The 21,285-nt window shown below is 45.4% G+C and overlaps 1 protein-coding gene across 2 annotated transcripts in view; it reads right to left on the bottom strand.

Moving 5' to 3' along the window:
• Positions 1-21,285, bottom strand: part of arrb2b (arrestin, beta 2b) — an 84,123-nt gene that overhangs the window by 61,165 nt on the left and 1,673 nt on the right. Inside the window, exon 2 of one of the 2 annotated variants that reach the window (XM_090214437.1) lies at positions 497-621. The exons of the other annotated variant lie outside the window; for it this stretch is intronic. Coding sequence (XP_090070563.1) covers positions 497-585 — 89 coding nt within the window. The 5' untranslated portion in view covers positions 586-621. The remainder of the gene's footprint in view (positions 1-496; positions 622-21,285) is intronic. 2 annotated transcript variants of the gene reach the window in all.

Below are 21,285 nucleotides of genomic sequence, written 5' to 3'. Positions count from 1 at the left end.
TTGACATCTGAAAATTCTCACGACCCCAACAATGTCAACATAAATTACAATAATGTAATTAACGGCCAATGTTCACTTTTTTAAATTGAGGCGATGGCAGTCAATTGCTAAACATTCTAACAGTACCCCTGATTGTATTCTCAACACACCATCATATACTTATGACAATCAAATTCAAAATGAGTGTGACATCATTTCTCTTCTATCACCACCACTAATGCGATGGGTGCGCTTGATGCATGTCGGGAACATCTCAATGTCGTGGGGGGGTGTGATCGACAGTGCGCACCTCGACTCTCTCCGTCACGTCCCACCTGGATGGGTATTTTGTTTTTAAACGCAGACGAGAGCCCTGGATCAGCGTACCATGAGTTTTAGTGCCGTGTCCCTCCGAGTCAGGAACCAAAACTCCTCCGCAAGTGACCTGTGATGTGAATGAGTTGTCTGCAGCATTTCGGTCACATGACAGCTCGATCAGCTGTTCGATTTCACTTACCGGCATGTCAACCGAGCCAGGATCACAGTCAAATGGATTTCGCTGATTCGGTCACTCATCTGTATAGCGTTTTTGTATTTCCCCTGCATGCCTGCATTCCGTTCGTTCAGTTTCCCCAACTATGCCTGTTAAAATAGGCAAGGAGACACATTTTCTTTTCATAACACAGAAAGTCAAAGTCTGTTTTTTTGTTGTTGTTTTTTTTTTACACCCATTGCGAATGACAACAGTTCCCCTCTCAATACAAACAATCTTTCCAACACTCCCACTCAACAACCACCAAGCCCTTGGTGTGAAATAGAACATTGTCATGCTCTGACCTCATTTCACCACATAGTTTTGCAAACAGACAGGCGCGATGTAGTTTACAATCAAATTTGTTTGCCGAGTTCTGCGCTCACCTCTTTTGCCACCAGTTACTCTCAATGTATCCATTATACACTATATTACCAAAAGTATGTGGACACCTGCTCATCAACCCTCTCATTCCAAAATCATTGGCATTAATATGGAGTTGCCCCCCCCCCCCCCCCCCCCTTTGCTGCAATAACAGCCTCCACTCTTCTGGGAAGGCTTTCACTAGATGTTGAAACATTGTTGTAGGGACTTAATTCAGAAACTTGCACAAGAGCATTAGTGAGGTCGGGGACTGATGTTGGGCGATTAGGTCCGGCTCGTGGTCGACATTCCAAAATCATCACAAAGGTGTTCGATGGGGTTGAGGTCAGGGCTCTGTGCAGGCCAGTCAAGATATTCCACAGTGATCTTGACAAACCATTTTTGTATGGACCTCACTATGTGCATGGTGGCATTGTCATGCTGGAACCGGAAAGGCCCTTCCCCAAACTGTTGCCACAAAGTTGGAAGCACAGAATCGTCTAGAATGTTATTGTATGCTGTAGAATTAAGATTTCCCTTCACAGGAACTGAGGTGCTTTGACCAAACCATAAAAACCATTATTCCTCGGCCAAACTTTACAGTTGGCACTATGCATTGGGGCAGGTAGCGTTCTCCTGGCATCCACCAAACACAGATTCATCCGTCGAACTGCCAGATGGTGAAGCGTTATTCATCACTCCATAGGAATGTGTTTCCACTGCCCCAGAGTCCAATGGCGGCGAGATTTACACCACTCCAGCCAATGCTTGGCATGGCGCATGATGATCTCAGGCTTGTGTGCGGCTGCACGGCCATGGAAACCCATTTCAGCTCCCGAAGAACAGTTATTGTGCTGACGTTGCTTACAGAGGCAATTTGGAACTTGGTAGTGAGTTGCAACCGAGGACAAAAGATTTGTACACGCGCTACATGCTTCAGCACTCGGTGGATCTCTTCGGTGAGCCCTTACGACTTCGCGGCTGATCCGGTGTTGCTTCTAGACGTTTCCACTTCAAAATAACAGCGCTTACAGTTGACCGGGACTGCTCTAGCAGAGCAGAAATGTTTTCTTTATTTTGACTATTTTCTACATTGGAGAATAACAGTGAAGACATCACAACTATGAAATAACACATAAGGAATCATGTAGTAACCAAAAAAAAGTGTTAAACAAATCCATATATATTTTACATTTGAGATTCTTCAAAGTAGCCACCCTTTACCTTGATTACAGTTTTGCACACTCTTGGCATTCTCTCAACCAGCTTCATGAGGTCGTCACCTGGAATGCATTTCAATTCACAGGTGTGTCTCGTTAAAAAGTTAATTTGTAGAATGTCTTTCCTTCTTAATGCGTTTGAGCCAGTCAGATGTTGTGACAAGGTATGGGTGGTATACAGAAGGTAACTCTATTTGGTAAAATACCAAGTCCATATTATGGCAAAAACATCTCAAATAAGCAAAGAGAAATGACAGTCCATCATTACTTTAAGACATGAAGGTCAGTCAATCCGGAACATTTCAAGAACTTTGAAAGTTTCTTTAAGTGCAATCGACCACGCTATGATGAAACTGACTCTCATGAGGACCGCCACAGGAACGGAAGACCCAGAGTTACATCTGCTACAGAGGATAAGTTCATTAGAGTTACCAGCCTCAGAAATTTCAGCCCAAATAAATGCTTTTTATTTCAACATTTCAACATCGACTGTTCAGAGGAGACTGCATGAATCAGCCTCCAAGGTCAAATTGCTGCAAAGAAACCACTACTAAAGGACACCAATAGTAAGAGACTTGTTTTGACCAAGAAACACAAGCAATGGACATTAGACCGGTGGAAATCCGTCCATTGGTCTGATTCGTCCAAATTGGAGATTTTTGGTTCCAACCGCCGTGTATTTGTGAGACGCAGAGTAGGTTGAACGGATGATCTCCGCATGCGTGGTTTCCACCGTTTTCATGTCTTCACTATTATTCTACAATGTAGAAAACAGTTCAAATAAATAAAAAAAATCTTGACTGAGTAGGTGTGTCCAGAGATTTGACTTGTACTGTGTATAGTGTAGCTCTGTGGTTGTATCATACAATGCATCCACATGGCAAAGGGAGACACATTCATAACTAGAGTGCAGAGGCCTGCCCGCCATCCCATGATAGACGGAGCCCCATCTGTGCCAAAGCCATCTGTGTTTTTCATCAATATAACCACGCAGCACACTAAACATAGCCTGTGCAGTTCCATGCTCTGGAATCGTGAGACAGAACAATTTGTCCATGTGAATAGCATCCCACGACATGTATTGAACAAAAGTCCATGCACAGGCAACTCGGCCCTCACAGCTAAAGTCCATCTGGAGAGCGGGGATTTATGTCATTCAGTCAGAGTTTCCTCTTGAGTGCTAGCTATAGAATCAGTTCCTAGTTTCCCCCGTGTTATCTGACAAAGGCATTGATGTGAGATTCTGTGCCTCTGCCTCGCAGCAAATTATTTTCACCATATCTATTGCCGCCGGTGACAGCAAAGTCTGTGCAATAGTGTGTGGCTTCATAGCGCAGTGGCTCAGCCATTCACCACGGGAATGATTCAAGTGCAACGCTCAGGTGCGGTCTTTTCCCACCATTCTAAGGGCACTCTCTAGTTGAATTTTTACTTTTAGATATGAATCATTTTCATTTAGATTAAGGTTAGCCGCATTATAATTATTTTGATAGACATAGACGATATTACATACTGCATATACAGTACAAGTCAAAAGTTTAAGAACACCTTTTTATTTATTTATTTTTTATTTCACCTTTATTTAACCAGGTAGGCAAGTTGAGAACAAGTTCTCATTTACAATTGCGACCTGGCCAAGATAAAGCAAAGCAGTTCGACACATACAACGACACAGAGTTACACATGGAGTAAAACAAACATACAGTCAATAATACAGTATAAACAAGTCTATATACGATTTGAGCAAATGAGGTGAGATAAGGGAGGTAAAGGCAAAAAGGCCATGGTGGCAAAGTAGATACAATATAGCAAGTAAATCACTGGAATGGTAGATTTGCAATGGGAGAATGTGCAAAGTAGAAATAAAAATAATGGGGGTGCAAAGGAGCAAAATAAATTAATTAATTAAATACAGTAGGGAAAGAGGTAGTTCTTTGGGCTAAATTATAGGTGGGCTATGTACAGGTGCAGTAATCTGTGAGCTGCTCTGACAGTTGGTGCTTAAAGCTAGTGAGGGAGATAAGTGTTTCCAGTTTCAGAGATTTTTGTAGTTCGTTCCAGTCATTGGCAGCAGAGAACTGGAAGGAGAGGCGGCCAAAGAAAGAATTGGTTTTGGGGGTGACTAGAGAGATATACCTGCTGGAGCGTGTGCTACAGGTGGGAGATGCAATGGTGACCAGCGAGCTGAGATAAGGGGGGACTTTACCTAGCAGGGTCTTGTAGATGACATGGAGCCAGTGGGTTTGGCGACGAGTATGAAGCGAGGGCCAGCCAACGAGAGCGTACAGGTCGCAATGGTGGGTAGTATATGGGGCTTTGGTGACAAAACGGATTGCACTGTGATAGACTGCATCCAATTTGTTGAGTAGGGTATTGGAGGCTATTTTGTAAATGACATCGCCAAAGTCGAGGATTGGTAGGATGGTCAGTTTTACAAGGGTATGTTTGGCTGCATGAGTGAAGGATGCTTTGTTGTGAAATAGGAAGCCAATTCTAGATTTAACTTTGGATTGGAGATGTTTGATATGGGTCTGGAAGGAGAGTTTACAGTCTAACCAGACACCTAAGTATTTGTAGTTGTCCACGTATTCTAAGTCGGAGCCGTCCAGAGTAGTAATGTTGGACAGGCGGGTAGGTACAGGTAGCGATCGGTTGAAGAGCATGCATTTAGTTTTACTTGTATTTAAGAGCAATTGGAGGCCACGGAAGGAGAGTTGTATGGCATTGAAGCTTGCCTGGAGGGTTGTTAATACAGTATCCAAAGAAGGGCCAGAAGTATACAGAATGGTGTCGTCTGCGTAGAGGTGGATCAGAGACTCACCAGCAGCAAGAGCGACCTCATTGATGTATACAGAGAAGAGAGTCGGTCCAAGAATTGAACCCTGTGGCACCCCCATAGAGACTGCCAGAGGTCTGGACAGCAGACCCTCCGATTTGACACACTAAACTCTATCAGAGAAGTAGTTGGTGAACCAGGTGAGGCAATCATTTGAGAAACCAAGGCTGTCGAGTCTGCCGATGAGGATGTGGTGATTGACAGAGTCGAAAGCCTTGGCCAGATCAATGAATACGGCTGCACAGTAATGTTTCTTATCGATGGCGGTTAAGATATCATTTAGGACCTTGAGCGTGGCTGAGGTGCACCCATGACCAGCTCTGAAACCAGATTGCATAGCAGAGAAGGTATGGTGAGATTCGAAATGGTCGGTAATCTGTTTGTTGACTTGGCTTTCGAAGACCTTAGAAAGGCATGGTAGGATAGATATAGGTCTGTAGCAGTTTGGGTCAAGAGTGTCACCCCCTTTGAAGAGGGGGATGACCGCAGCTGCTTTCCAATCTTTGGGAATCTCAGACGACACGAAAGAGAGGTTGAACAGGCTAGTAATAGGGGTGGCAACAATTTTGGCAGATAATTTTAGAAAGAAAGGGTCCAGATTGTCTAGCCCGGCTGATTTGTAGGGGTCCAGATTTTGCAGCTCATTCAGAACATCAGCAGAGCAGATTTGGGAGAAGGAGAAATGGGGAAGGCTTGGGCGAGTTGTTGTGGGGGGTGCAGTGCTGTTGACCGGGGTAGGAGTAGCCAGGTGGAAAGCATGGCCAGCCGTAGAAAAATGCTTATTGAAATTCTCAATTATGGTGGATTTATCAGTGGTGACAGTATTTCCTATCTTCAGTGCAGTGGGCAGCTGGGAGGAGGGGTTCTTATTCTCCATGGACTTTACAGTGTCCCAGAACTTTTTTGAGTTAGTGTTGCAGGAAGCAAATTTCTGCTTGAAAAAGCTAGCCTTGGCTTTTCTAACTGCTTGTGTATAATGGTTTCTAGCTTCCCTGAACAGCTGCATATCACGGGGGCTGTTCGATGCTAATGCAGAACGCCATAGGATGTTTTTTTGTTGGTTAAGGGCAGTCAGGTCTGGGGAGAACCAAGGGCTATATCTATTCCTGGTTCTAAATTTCTTGAATGGGGCATGTTTATTTAAGATGGTTAGGAAGGCATTTTTAAAAAATATCCAGGCATCCTCTACTGACGGGATGAGATCAATATCCTTCCAGGATACCCCGGCCAGGTCGATTAGAAAGGCCTGCTCGCTGAAGTGTTTCAGGGAGCGTTTTACAGTGATGAGTGGAGGTCGTTTGACCGCTGACCCATTACGGATGCAGGCAATGAGGCAGTGATCGCTGAAATCTTGGTTGAAAACAGCAGAGGTGTATTTAGAGGGCAAGTTGGTTAGGATGATATCTATGAGGGTGCCCGTGTTTAAGGCTTTGGGGAGGTACCTGGTAGGTTCATTGATAATTTGTGTGAGGTTGAGGGCATCAAGTTTAGATTGTAGGATGGCTGGGGTGTTAAGCATGTTCCAATTTAGGTCGCCTAGCAGCGCAAGCTCTGAAGATAGATGGGGGGCAATCAGTTCACATATGGTGTCCAGAGCACAGCTGGGGGCAGAGGGTGGTCTATAGCAGGCGGCAACGGTGAGAGACTTGTTTTTAGAGAGGTGGATTTTTAAAAGTAGAAGTTCAAATTGTTTGGGTACAGACCTGGATAGTAGGACAGAACTCTGCAGGCTATCTTTGCAGTAGATTGCAACACCGCCCCCTTTGGCAGTTCTATCTTGTCTGAAAATGTTGTAGTTTGGAATTAAAATGTCTGAATTTTTGGTGGTCTTCCTAAGCCAGGATTCAGACACAGCTAGAACATCCGGGTTGGCAGAGTGTGCTAAAGCAGTGAATAGAACAAACTTAGGGAGGAGGCTTCTAATGTTAACATGCATGAAACCAAGGCTATTACGGTTACAGAAGTCATCAAAAGAGAGCGCCTGGGGAATAGGAGTGGAGCTAGGCACTGCACCTCTACATCGCCAACCTACTCATTCAAGGGTTTTTCTTTTATTTTTAAAACATTTTCTACATTGTAAAATAATAGTGAAGACATCAAAACTATGAAATAACACATATGGAATCATCTAGTAACCAAAAACGTTTCAAAATATATTTTATATTTGAGATTCTTCAAATAGCCACCCTTTGCAACAACAGCTTTGCACACTCTCAACCAGCTTCATGAGGTAGTCTCCTGGAATGCATTTCAATTAACAGGTGTGCCTTGTTAAAAATTAATTTGTGGAATTTCTTTCCTTCTTAATGCATTTCAGCCAAACAGTTGTGTTGTGACAAGTTAGGGGTGGTATACAGAAGATGGCCCTATTTGGTAAAAGACCAAGTCCATATTATGGCAAAAACATCTCAAATAAGCAAAGAGAAAATCATTACATCATTACTTTAAGATGTGAAGGTCAGTCAATCCGGAACATTTCAAGAATTTTGAAAGTTTCTTCAAGTGCAATCGCAAAAACCATCAAGCACTATGATGAAACTGGCTCTCATGAGGACCGCCACAGGAATGGAAGACCCAGCGTTACCTCTGCTGCAGAGGATAAGTTCATTAGAGTTACCAGCCTCAGAAATTGCAGCCCAAATAAATTATTCACAGAGTTTAAGTAACAGACACATTTCAAAATCAACTGTTCAGATGAGACTGCATGAATCAGGCTTTCATGGTCGAATTGCTGCAAAGAAACCACTACTAAAGGACACCAATAAGAAGAGACTTGCTTCGGCCAAGAAACACGAGCAATGGTCATCAGACCGGTGGAAATCTGTCCTTTGGTCTGATGAGTTCAAATTTGAGATTTTTGTTTCCAACCGCTGTGTCTTTGTGAGACGCAGTGTGGGTGAACAGATGATCTCTGCGTGTGTGGTTCCCACCGTGAAGCATGGAGAAGGAGGTGTTTTGCTGGTGCTTTGCTGGTGACACTGTAGGTGATTTATTTAGAATTCAAGGCACACTTAACCAACATGGCTACCATAGCATTCTGCAACGATACGCCATCCCATCTGGTTTGGGCTTAGACTATCATTTGTTTTTCAATAGGACAATAACCCAACATACCTCCAGGATGTGTAAGGGCTATTTTACCAAAAAGGAAAGTGATTGAGTGCTGCATCAGATGACCTGGCTTCCACAATCACCCGGCCTCAATGAAACTGAGATGGTTTGGGATGAGTCAGACCACAGAGTGAAGAAAAAGCAGCCAACAAGTGCTCAGCATGTGTGGGAACTCCTTCAAGACGGTTGGAAAAGTATTCCAGGTGAAACTGGTTGAGAGAATGCCAAGAGTGTGCAAAGCTGTCATCAAGGCAAAGGGTGGCTATTTGAAGAATCTCAAATATAAAATATATTTTGATTTGTTTCAAACTTTTTTGGTTACTACATGATTCCATATGTGTTATTTCATAGTTTTGATGTCTTCACTATTATTCTACAATGTAGAAAATAGTAAAGAAGAAAAGAAAAACCCTTGAATGAGTAGGTGTTCTAAAACTTTTGATCAGTAGTGTATATATATATATTTTTTACCAGGTTTTGAGAAATTCTCCCGTGACCACATTTTCATATCAGGCAAGCCCCGGTTTCGGAACCGCTGTGCTAGGGCGTTGTGGACGGGGATGGCGAATGGACATAAGCCGCAAGCTCCAGCTTTGAGGGTTGCGTGTTCAATTCCAGAGCTAGACATTTTTTTTTTTTTTGGTTTATTCCCTATACTATACCTTCATCCTTAACATTCCGAATTAATGCCACAAACGTAACCCGGAGTTGTTTTCGTTTTTGTCACATGTTCAATCCCAGTTCTAGGCACTATTTGTTTTATTTTAACCCTGTCCTAAACCATAATCCCTTAACCATTTGGAATGAATGCCTAAACTTATCCTTCGCAATTTGACGTTTATGGACAAACGTCGGATTCTGCAGTGAGTCGGTGAGAGCTTGTTGCAGCCTCCTCCTCTAAGCCTTGCTTATCCAACATCAGGGTCCGTATGTTTTCGAGCTTCTCAGAGTAAGAGTACTGATCTAGGATCAGTAATATATGCTATTTAGCAGTACTCCCCTGTCCATCTTATTCATCTAAAAGGATAAATTGATCCTAAATCAGCAGTTCTTCTCAGAGACGCTTGATTCTCTCGGCCCAGCTCAACCTTCCCTTCGGTCTCCCTGGAGGTGTGAGAGGGAGGGCCGTAATAGAGAATTCAATGTCTATCTTTGGCTCTCTCTCTCCCCTCTCTCCTTCCTTACCCCCACTCTCTCTATTTCCCTCTCTCGCTCCCTCTTTTCACCTGCTACCCTGAGGCAGAACTTCAATTTACAACCCAATGGTTCATACACACAGACTAGTCAATAGTTGCATATCGCAATATTATTTTTGGACGATTGTATATTGATATGGCTCCCAAGTATCGATTTGTAAAATAAATGTAAAACTGTTATGGTGAGTGAATGAGGACCCAAAAGCGAACTAACTTAAACAGAGCTTCTTTAATAACAAAACGTAGGTAGGCTCAGATAGACCGGCAGATTCCGACAGGACAGGACAAGGTTACAGCAAACATGACGATAGTCTGGCTCAGGCATGAAACACAAACAAACAAGAATCCGACAAGGACAGGAGCAGAAACAGAGGGAGATATAGGGACCTAATCAGAGGGAAAAAGGGAACAGGTGGGGAACGGGGTGAATGGGTAGTTAGGAGGAGACAGGGAACAGCTGGGGGAAAGAAGGGGAGAAAAGGTAACCTGACACGACCAGCAGAGGGAGACAGGGTGAAGGGAAAGGACAGAGACAAGACAACATGACAGTACCCCCCCACTCACCGAGCGCCTCCTGGCGCACTCGAGGAGGAAACCTGGCGGCAACGGAGGAAATCCTCGATCAGCGCACGGTCCAGCACGTCCCGAGAGGGAACCCAACTCCTCTCCTCAGGACCGTACCCCTCCCAATCGACAAGGTACTGGTGACCACGGCCCCGAGGACGCATGTCCAAAATCCTGCGGACCCTGTAGATGGGTGCGCCCTCGACAAGGATGGGGGGGGGGGGGGGAAGACGAGCGGGGGCGCGAAGAACGGGCTTAATGCAGGAGACGTGGAAGACCGGGTGGACGCGACGAAGGTATCGCGGAAGAAGAAGTCGAACTGCGACAGGATTAATGACCCGAGAAATACGGAACGGACCAATGAACCGCGGGGTCAACTTGCGAGAAGCCGTCTTAAGGGGAAGGTTCTGAGTGGAGAGCCAAACTCTCTGACCGCGACAATATCTAGGACTCTTAGTTCTACGCTTATTAGCAGCCCTCACAGTCTGCGTCCTATAACGGCAAAGTGCAGACCTGACCCTCTTCCAGGTGCGCTCGCAACGTTGGACAAAAGCCTGAGCGGAGGGGACGCTGGACTCGGCGAACTGAGATGAGAACAGCGGAGGCTGGTACCCGAGGCTACTCTGAAAAGGAGATAGCCCGGTCGCAGACGAAGGAAGCGAGTTGTGGGCGTATTCTGCCCAGGGGAGCTGTTCTGACCAAGACGCAGGGTTGCGAAAAGAAAGACTGCGTAAGATGCGACCAATAGTCTGATTGGCCCGTTCTGCTTGACCGTTAGACTGGGGGTGAAAGCCGGAAGAGAGACTGACGGAAGCCCCAATCAAACGGCAAAACTCCCTCCAAAATTGAGACGTGAATTGCGGACCTCTGTCCGAAACGACGTCTGACGGAAGGCCATGAATTCTGAAAACATTCTCGATGATGATTTGTGCCGTCTCTTTAGCAGAAGGAAGCTTAGCAAGGGGAATGAAATGGGCCGCCTTAGAGAACCTATCGACAACCGTAAGAATAACAGTCTTCCCCGCTGACGAAGGCAGTCCGGTGACAAAATCTAAGGCGATGTGAGACCACGGTCGAGAGGGAATAGGAAGCGGCCTGAGACGGCCGGCAGGAGGAGAGTTACCGGACTTAGTCTGCGCGCAGACCGAACAAGCAGCCACGAAACGACGCGTGTCATGCTCCCGGGTGGGCCACCAAAAACGCTGGCGAATGGAAGCAAGCGTACCCCGAACGCCAGGGTGGCCGGCTAACTTGGCAGAGTGAGCCCACTGAAGAACGGCCAGACGAGTAGGAACGGGAACGAAAAGAAGGTTCCTAGGACAAGCGCGCGGCGACGGAGTGTGAGTGAGCGCTTGTTTTACCTGCCTCTCAATTCCCCAGACAGTCAACCCGACAACACGCCCCTCAGGGAGAATCCCCTCGGGGTCAGTGGAGGCTACTGAAGAACTGAAGAGACGAGACAAAGCATCAGGCTTGGTGTTCTTAGAGCCCGGACGATAAGAAATCACGAACTCGAAACGAGCGAAAAACAGCGCCCAACGCGCCTGACGCGCATTAAGTCGTTTGGCAGAACGGATGTACTCAAGGTTCCTATGGTCAGTCCAAACGACAAAAGGAACGGTCGCCCCCTCCAACCACTGTCGCCATTCGCCTAGGGCTAACCGGATGGCGAGCAGTTCGCGGTTACCCACATCATAGTTACGTTCCGACGGCGACAGGCGATGAGAAAAATACGCGCATGGGTGGACCTTGTCGTCAGAGAGGGAGCGCTGAGAAAGAATGGCTCCCACGCCCACCTCTGACGCGTCAACCTCGACAACGAACTGTCTAGAGACGTCAGGTGTAACAAGGATAGGAGCGGATGTAAAACGATTCTTGAGGAGATCAAAAGCTCCCTGGGCGGAAACGGACCACTTAAAGCACGTCTTGACAGAAGTAAGGGCTGTGAGAGGAGCGGCCACCTGACCGAAATTACGGATGAAACGACGATAGAAGTTCGCGAAGCCGAGAAAGCGCTGCAGCTCGACGCGTGACTTAGGGACGGGCCAATCAATGACAGCTTGGACTTTAGCGGGATCCATCTTAATGCCTTCAGCGGAAATAACAGAACCGAGAAATGTGACGGAGGAGGCATGAAAAGTGCACTTCTCAGCCTTCACAAAAAGACAATTCTCTAAAAGGCGCTGGAGGACACGTCGAACGTGCTGAACATGAATCTGGAGTGACGGTGAAAAAATCAGGATATCGTCAAGGTAAACGAAAACAAAGATGTTCAGCATGTCTCTCAGGACATCATTGACTAATGCCTGAAAGACAGCTGGAGCGTTAGCGAGGCCGAAAGGAAGAACCCGGTATTCAAAGTGCCCTAACGGAGTGTTAAACGCCGTCTTCCACTCGTCCCCCTCCCTGATGCGCACGAGATGGTAAGCGTTACGAAGGTCCAACTTAGTGAAAAACCTGGCTCCCTGCAGGATCTCGAAGGCTGAAGACATAAGAGGAAGCGGATAACGATTCTTAACTGTTATGTCATTCAGCCCTCGATAATCTATGCAGGGGCGCAGAGACCCGTCCTTCTTCTTGACAAAAAAAAACCCCGCTCCGGCGGGAGAGGAGGAGGGGACTATGGTACCGGCGTCAAGAGCTACAGACAAATAATCCTCGAGAGCCTTACGTTCGGGAGCCGACAGAGAGTATAGTCTACCCCGGGGGGGAGTGGTTCCCGGAAGGAGATCAATACTACAATCATACGACCGGTGTGGAGGAAGAGAGGTGGCCCTGGACCGACTGAACACCGTGCGCAGATCGTGATATTCCTCCGGCACCCCTGTCAAATCACCAGGCTCCTCCTGTGAAGAAGAGACAGAGGAAACAGGAGGGATAGCAGACATTAAACATTTCACATGACAAGAGACGTTCCAGGAGAGGATAGAATTACTAGACCAATTAATGGAAGGATTATGACAAACTAGCCAGGGATGGCCCAAAACAACAGGTGTAAAAGGTGAACGAAAAATCAAAAAAGAAATGGTTTCGCTATGATTACCAGAAACAGTGAGGGTTAAAGGTAGCGTCTCACGCTGAATCCTGGGGAGAGGACTACCATCCAGGGCGAACAAGGCCGTGGACTCCCTTAACTGTCTGAGAGGAATGTCATGTTCCCGAGCCCAGGTCTCGTCCATAAAACAGCCCTCCGCCCCAGAGTCTATTAAGGCACTGCAGGAAGCTGACGAACCGGTCCAGCGTAGATGGACCGACAAGGTAGTGCAGGATCTTGAAGGAGAGACAGGAGTAGTAGCGCTCACCAGTAGCCCTCCGCTTACTGATGAGCTCTGGCTTTTACTGGACATGAAGTGACAAAATGACCAGCAGAACCGCAATAGAGACAGAGGCGGTTGGTGATTCTCCGTTCCCTCTCCTTAGTCGAGATGCGGATACCTCCCAGCTGCATAGGCTCAGCTCCCGAGCCGGCAGAGGAAGATGGTAGTGATGCGGAGAGGGGGGCAACGGAGAACGCGAGCTCCTTTCCACGAGCTCGGTGACGCAGATCAACCCGTCGCTCAATGCGAATAGCGAGTTCAATCAGGGAATCCACGCTGGAAGGGACCTCCCGGGAGAGAATCTCATCCTTTACCTCTGCGCGGAGACCCTCCAGAAAACGAGCGAGCAAAGCCGGCTCGTTCCAGCCACTGGAGGCAGCAAGAGTGCGAAACTCAATAGAGTAGTCTGTTATGGATCGATTACCTTGACATAGGGAAGACAGGGCCCTGGAAGCCTCCTCCCCAAAAACAGATCGATCAAAAACCCGTATCATCTCCTCCTTAAAGTCCTGATACTGGTTAGTACACTCAGCCCTTGCCTCCCAGATTGCCGTGCCCCACTCACGAGCCCGTCCAATAAGGAGAGATATGACGTAGGCGACACGAGCAGTGCTCCTGGAGTAAGTGTTGGGCTGGAGAGAAAACACAATATCACACTGGGTGAGGAACGAGCGGCATTCAGTGGGCTCCCCAGAGTAACACGGCGGGTTATTGATTCTGGGCTCCGGAGATTCGAAAGCCCTGGAAGTGGCCGGTGGATCGAGGCGGAGATGGTGAACCTGTTCTGTGAGGTTGGAGACTTGGGTGGCCAGGGTCTCAACGGCATGTCGAGCAGCAGACACTTCCTGCTCGTGTCTGCCTAGCATCGCTCCCTGGATCCCGACGGCTGAGTGGAGAGGATCCGAAGTCGCTGGGTCCATTCTTGGTCGGATTCTTCTGTTATGGTGAGTGAATGAGGACCCAAAAGCGAACTAACTTAAACAGAGCTTCTTTAATAACAAAACGTAGGTAGGCTCAGATAGACCGGCAGATTCCGACAGGACAGGACAAGGTTACAGCAAACATGACGATAGTCTGGCTCAGGCATGAAACACAAACAAACAAGAATCCGACAAGGACAGGAGCAGAAACAGAGGGAGATATAGGGACCTAATCAGAGGGAAAAAGGGAACAGGTGGGGAACGGGGTGAATGGGTAGTTAGGAGGAGACAGGGAACAGCTGGGGGAAAGAAGGGGAGAAAAGGTAACCTGACACGACCAGCAGAGGGAGACAGGGTGAAGGGAAAGGACAGAGACAAGACAACATGACAAAAACTGTAGGTTGCGTTTGCTAGCGCTAGTGGGCTGTACGTGCGGTAAAACTCTGGTATTTTTCATCATACTGATTGTTCTCCACCTTCTTTTTAAATGGTGACCCAACATGTTTTCATCACTTCTATTTCCCTGACTGATCAAAACTAATTTCCTCACGCTCTCTCTCGCGTCTCTGCAGCAGACATATAATGAGCAATATATTTGGAACGCCAAATCCTAATATCAAATCGCAATGCATATAGAATCGCAATACATATCTTAACGGCACCTAAGTATCGTACCGCGAGGGCCCTGGCAATACCCAGCCCCAACACACACACGCGCATGCACACACACGCACACACACACACACACACACACACACACACACACACACACACACACGCACACGCGCACACACACACACGCACGCACACACACACGCACACGCACACACACACACACACACACACACACACACACAGGGGCTAGAACAATTAATTGATTAAAGAGATTCTAAGCTCTTTTGTTAATCCACACACAGATGGGGGTGGACAGATCAGTTAAAGGGTATGACAGTAGGTGAGACGTCAATGGCCTTGATTTTCTTTTCATCTATCTAAAAGGAGAGGTGGAGAACGTAACACGCACACACGGCATGGGAAACACACGCAAACACACACAGCATACGGAGATACACACACAATCCATTTGTAAGTGACAGAGGTTCAGCCTAAAATACATCCTCTTAAAACTACCAGACTCACTCACTCTCTCTCTCTCTCTCCTTCCCTCTCTCTCTCCCTACCTCTCTCTCTCTCCAGTGAGGTCAGTCAGTCCATCACTATCCTGTTCTATCCATCCATCCCACGCTTGTACTCTTCATGCACCATTTGGGACTGTCTCTGTTCTCTTTTCCTCCTCCCTCCGCTCTAATAACAGAGGGAGGAACGAGTGTGGGGGGGGGGGGGGGCTGAGGAATTCCTTAATGCTCAGGGAGGATGCATCTTTGTACATACAGGAGTGTGTGTGTGTGTGTGTGTGTGTGTGTGTGTGTGTGTGTGTGTGTGTGTGTGTGTGTGTGTGTGTGTGTGTGTGTGTGTGTGTGTGTGTGTATTAAGAGGGGCCAGACAGGGTTGCAATTGACTTCCCTCATCACTCACCATTCCATCTCTCACCATTCCATCTCTCACCATTCCATCTCTCACTCCATCTAGTTCCCTCTATCTCTCCCTGTGCTCCTCTCTGCCTCTGTGTCTCTAACTACTAAAGTTGTGTAACACCACTACAATAGTCAGAAACTTCACCCCAAGGCTTTCTATCACCCAATACACATCATAAGCAAATTAAATCAAATTGTATTTGTCACATGCCCCGAATGCAACAGGTGTAGACTTTACCATGAAATGCTTACTAATGAGCAATTTCCCAATAATGTTTAGTTAAAAAATAAATAAAAGGAGATAGTAACACAATAAAAGACTAATAACAAGACTACATACGAGGAGTACCGGTACTGAGTCAATGTGACGGGGCACGAGGCAGTTGAGGCTATATGCACATGGCAGTACTGACGTTAAAGTGAGAGTTCACTGAACAAAAAAAATGTACCTCTGAAGTGTTGAAATGAGTCCACATCCCGAGTCGTTGAACTGAACTAAGAACCCTGAACAACCAAAGGTTGTTCCCCATTGTACAACCGTGTGTGTGCGTGCGTGTGTGTGTGTGCGTGCGTGTGCTCGGGTGCATGCGTGTATGCGTGTGTGTGTGTGTGCGTGTGTGTGTGTGTGTGCGCGTGTGATCATATCTAACAGCAATAAAAGGACAACTGGCTTGCGGGCGGTTACAATGCGTTCTACATCACACCCACTCCTCTACGCCTCCTCTCTATCTGTCTCTGTAGTGAGAAAAGCGAGGGAGTCAAAGAGAGGAGCAAAGGATGAGAGAGAGAGTGAGAGCAAGAGAGATGACAGACCAGATTGAGAGGGCCAGTAAAAAAAATAGGTGTTATTTTTTCCCCCCTAGACTAATCCGAAAGCATAGCACACCGGATGGATGACACCGATTTCTTGCAAGCAGCCTCCTGCTTACCCTCTGTGAATCTATGGGTGAGTCTTAAAATGGCACCCTATTCCCTTTATAGTGCACTACTTTAGACCAGGGCCCATAGTGCCTAGGGCTGGACTAATAATCCAATTAATTTTGATTCATTTCGAATGTATGTTTTAGTGCAATGTTCCAAATGCCTGAAATCGCAAGAATCAAGGTTGTGTCTTTTTGGTCTCATCTCCTTCTGGCTGTGTGCACCAGCCCCTCCCCCTGCCACTCAACAACAACAAAGGCAAAAGATCAATTCATCCTCTCTGACAAAGCGCAGCTTCAATTCACTATTTGCATTTGAGGTTTGGTCCAACAGAATCAGTCGTTTCCCCTTTTTATGTTTTCAACTACTAAAACCAGATTGTGGAAAACTACATTTCTCGGTTTCTGCCGCGTGCGGCATTGTGGTACCTAACATACTGTACCTAACATACTGTACCTAACATACTGTACCTAACATACTGCTATGTGCTAGCAGTCTAGTCTGTGTTTTATCAAATGTGCAAGGAGCATTTAAAAAGGCACATTTATATAAGGAATTGGCAACTCGTTCTCATTCTGAGAAATAAGCGAATTCTTATCCAGGTAGGCCCCTTGATTTCAACATCTAAACAAAGTGAACAGGCTGTTGTTGTTCAAACAGTCGGAGGGTGTACTCATAACAGTGTTCTACCTTGTCGGCAAGCAAATAGATCCAAGTTGGCTAGACTTGTAAAGATTAGCTGGCTAGTCACTAGCACGTGTGCTTCACATATTGTTTATGAGACCTGTGTTCATTTTCTAGTACGCCTGCTAATAATCCTGAGTGGATGTGCATTGTTCTGATCAGATTTGTAACAAAAAGGAATGGTCATAGACAGACTATAACGCCAGATCAGTGATTATTACAAGAAATGCAGGTTAAACTATTTTGACTAAATAGTTAGCTTATTAGTAGGCCTTGGTATCCTTTTACAAGCCCTGAATTCATTTGATTACTCCTGACTGTTTGAAATGAAGTGTATTTGACCTTTAATTGTGCAACAAAGCTTTAGAGAATTGTTTGTATTTTTAGGTATGCAGTATATAGCCTATTGTGAAACGGCCATAAGAAATAGAAAGAAATAAAAAAAATAAAAAATAATCTCGATATGATCTTTAGGCCATATCGCCCAGCCCTAATAGTGCCGATAGGGTTCTGGTCTAAAGTAGTGCACTATGTAGGGAAAAGGGTGCTATTTGGAATATACCCTTTGCTAATCAATAGGCCTTGCCTACCACTTTTTTTTGTTATGTTTTTATTTGGTCAGTTGGCAAAAGAAGAACCCTGTTATAATCAGGTTTAAACTACAACATCCCACATCCCACACACCCATAAGATAGATAAAAACCCACCACACACACACACACACAGAAAAGGAAACCACATTAAACATGTTCATTTGTTCTTCTTCCTCAAGTGGTCACATTTAACTAAGAAAGGAGGGGATTAAAGAAAACAATATTTAGCTTTCTCCATATGTAGGCTAATTCAGATGGACAGAGAGAGACAGAGAGAGAGAGAGAGAGAGAGAGAGAGAAACAGTCAGAATGAGAAAGCCCGCGAGAGAGTGAGACAGAGAGAGAAAAACAGAATGAGTATTTCACATGGGATCTATCTATTGTACTGTATCTCGGATCATGAACTCCCAAGGTCTAGGCTCGAGCTACCACCACGTGTGCGTGCACTAGAATTAAACCAGAACCATACGTCAAACACACGTCATAGTCGGAGGTGTCATGCTTTTGGTAGGATAACGTTCCAGTTTTATTTTCACAGAAACAGACAGACAAACAGTTGGCGGCTTTTAGAGGTAGCCTTGTGCATGACATTCAGGGTTACCCTAAAAATGAAGTGGGGCAGCAAGCAGGGCCGGATTAAGAAATCATAGGCCCCGAATGGCTACTCTGACAAACTGAGATCAATCTGGTCTTGAATTCAAACAAACAATAGCCAAGGCCAATGAAGCAACACACAGATTGTACAATATTATGAGGATGTAGAGATATATACACACACACATACAGTGGGGCAAAAAAGTATTTAGTCAGCCACCAATTGTGCAAGTCCTCCCAACTAAAAAGATGAGAGAGGCCTGTAATTTTCATCATAGGTACACTTCAACTATGACAGACAAAATGAGAGAGAAAAAAATCCAGAAAATCTAATTTTCTAATAATTTATTTGCAAATTATGGTGGAAAATAAGTATTTGGTCACCTACAAACAAGCAAGATTTCTGGCTCTCACAGACCTGTAACTTCTTCTTTAAGAGGCTCCTCTGTCCTCCACTCGTTACCTGTATTAATGGCACCTGTTTGAACTTGTTATCAGCATAAAAGACACCTGTCCACAACCTCAAACAGTCACACTCTAAACTCCACTATGGCCAAAACCAAAGAGCTGTCAAAGGACACCAGAAACAAAATTGTAGACCTGCACCAGGCTGGGAAGACTGAATCTGCAATAGGTAAGCAGCTTGGTTTGAAGAAATCAACAATCAGCAAAAATCAGCAAAAATCCCAGAACCACACGGGGGGACCTAGTGAATGACCTGCAGAGACCTGGGACCAAAGTAACAAAGCCTACCATCAGTAACACACTACGCCGCCAGGGACTCAAATCCTGCAGTGCCAGACGTGTCCTCCTGCTTAAGCCAGTACATGTCCAGGCCCGTCTGAAGTTTGCTAGAGAGTATTTGGATGATCCAGAAGAAGATTGGAAGAATGTCATATGGTCAGATGAAACCAAAATATACCTTTTTGGTAAAAACTCAACTCGTCATGTTTGGAGGACAAAAAATGCTGAGTTGCATCCAAAGAACACCATACCTACTGTGAAGCATGGGGGTGGAAACATCATACTTTGGGGCTGTTTTTCTGCAAAGGGACCAGGACGACTGATCCGTGTAAAGGAAAGAATGAATGGGGCCATGTATCGTGAGATTTTGAGTGAAAACCTCCTTCCATCAGCAAGGGCATTCATTGAAAATGAAACGTGGCTGGGTCTTTCAGCATGACAATGATCCCAAACACACCGCCCGGGCAACAAATGAGTGGCTTCGTAAGAAGCATTTCAAGGTCCAAGAGTGGCCTAGCCAGTCTCCAGATCTCAACCCCATAGAAAATCTTTTTAGGGAGTTGAAAGTCCGTGTTGCCCAGCAACAGCCCCAAAACATCACTTCTCTAGAGGAGATATGCATGGAGGAATGGGCCAAAAACCAGCAACAGTGTGTGAAAACCTTGTGAAGACTTACAGAAAACGTTTGACCTCTGTCATTGCCAACAAAGGGTATATAACAAAGTATTGAGATAAACTTTTGTTATTGACCAAATACTTATTTTCCACCATAATTTGCAAATAAATTCATTAAAAATAATTTTTCCTCATTTTGTCTATCATAGTTTAAGTGCACCTATGATGAAAATTACAGGCCTCTGTCATATTTTTAAGTGGGAGAACTTGCACAATTGGTGGCTGACTAAATACTTTTTTGCCCCACTGTATATATACCGACCTTTCAGAAAGTATTCAGACCCCTTGCCTTTTCCACATTTTGTTATGTTACAGCCTCATTCTAAAATTGATTCAATTGTTGTTTTTTTCCTCATCAATCTACACACAATACCCCATAATGACATTGAAACTTGTCTCGAAGCCACTCCTGCGTTGTCTTGGCTGTGTGCTTAGGGTCTTTGTCCTGTTGGAAGATGAACCTTTGGCCTGGTCTTGAACGCTCTGGAGCAGGTTTTCATCAAGGATCTCTCTGTACTTTTCTCCGTTCATCTTTCCCTCGAGTCTCCCTGTCCCTGCCGCTAAAAAACATACCCACAGCATGATGCTGCCACCACCATGCTTCATCATAGGGATGGTGCCAGGTTTCCTCCAGACGTGATGCTTGGCAGTCAGGCCAAAGAGTTCAATCTTGGTTTCATCAAACCAGAGATTCTTGTTTCTCATGGTCTAAGAGTTGTTTAAGTGCCTTTTGGCAAACACCAAGCGGATGGCATGTGCCTTTTACTGGAGCTGTCACAGTGACCATCGGGTTCTTGGTCACCTCCTTGACCAAGGGCCTTCTCCCCCTAAGGGTCTGCATACTTATGTAAATAAGGTATTTCCCTTCTTTTTTTGTATTTTTTTTTAAATAAATGTGCAAAAAAAATGTTTGCAACTGTGTCGTCTGTCATTATGGTGTGTAGATTGATGAGGAACATGTTTAATTTAATACATTTTAGAATAAGGCTGTAACGTAACAAAATGTGGAAAAAGTCAAGGGGTCTGAATACTTTCCAAATGCACTGTATATATAGATATCATAATCTACAGTAGGATACTAAATAAAATGTCCAGTGAGAAACTGACACACCTAATTATGAAGATGAAGCAATATGCTACTCACAGTGATGGCTTTAGCCTATCTCAAGATGAGATACTTATAAAAAAAACAGTGCTGTTGTTTGCTACAAATTGGGATTTGAGAAAAATGTATCTATTGCTTTTACAGGCAGATTAGTCTCCTTTTTTCAGCAGTAGGCATTTGCTTTTCAAACTGTGTGTTTTTCCCGGCTATTTAATTTTGAAATGTGAAAAAAGCAAACCAGGACTGTCATCCATTGCTAGTGTAACCATGAGTTTAACAGTCAAATTGCCAGGGTAAGAAGTTACAAAACCCTTCTATGGATTACATGGCTATGGCCACAACGCAACAAGCGCTAGTCTGTATTTGTTGCGCATGCTACCCAAACTGCAGCCTTTC

Source organism: Oncorhynchus mykiss, chromosome 21 (genome assembly GCF_057628025.1).
Source record: "Oncorhynchus mykiss isolate SJ-2025 chromosome 21, ASM5762802v1, whole genome shotgun sequence".
Classification (NCBI taxonomy): domain Eukaryota; kingdom Metazoa; phylum Chordata; class Actinopteri; order Salmoniformes; family Salmonidae; genus Oncorhynchus; species Oncorhynchus mykiss.
The sequence above is the reverse complement of the archived record's forward strand: the minus strand, read 5'-3'. Positions and strand labels throughout refer to the sequence as shown.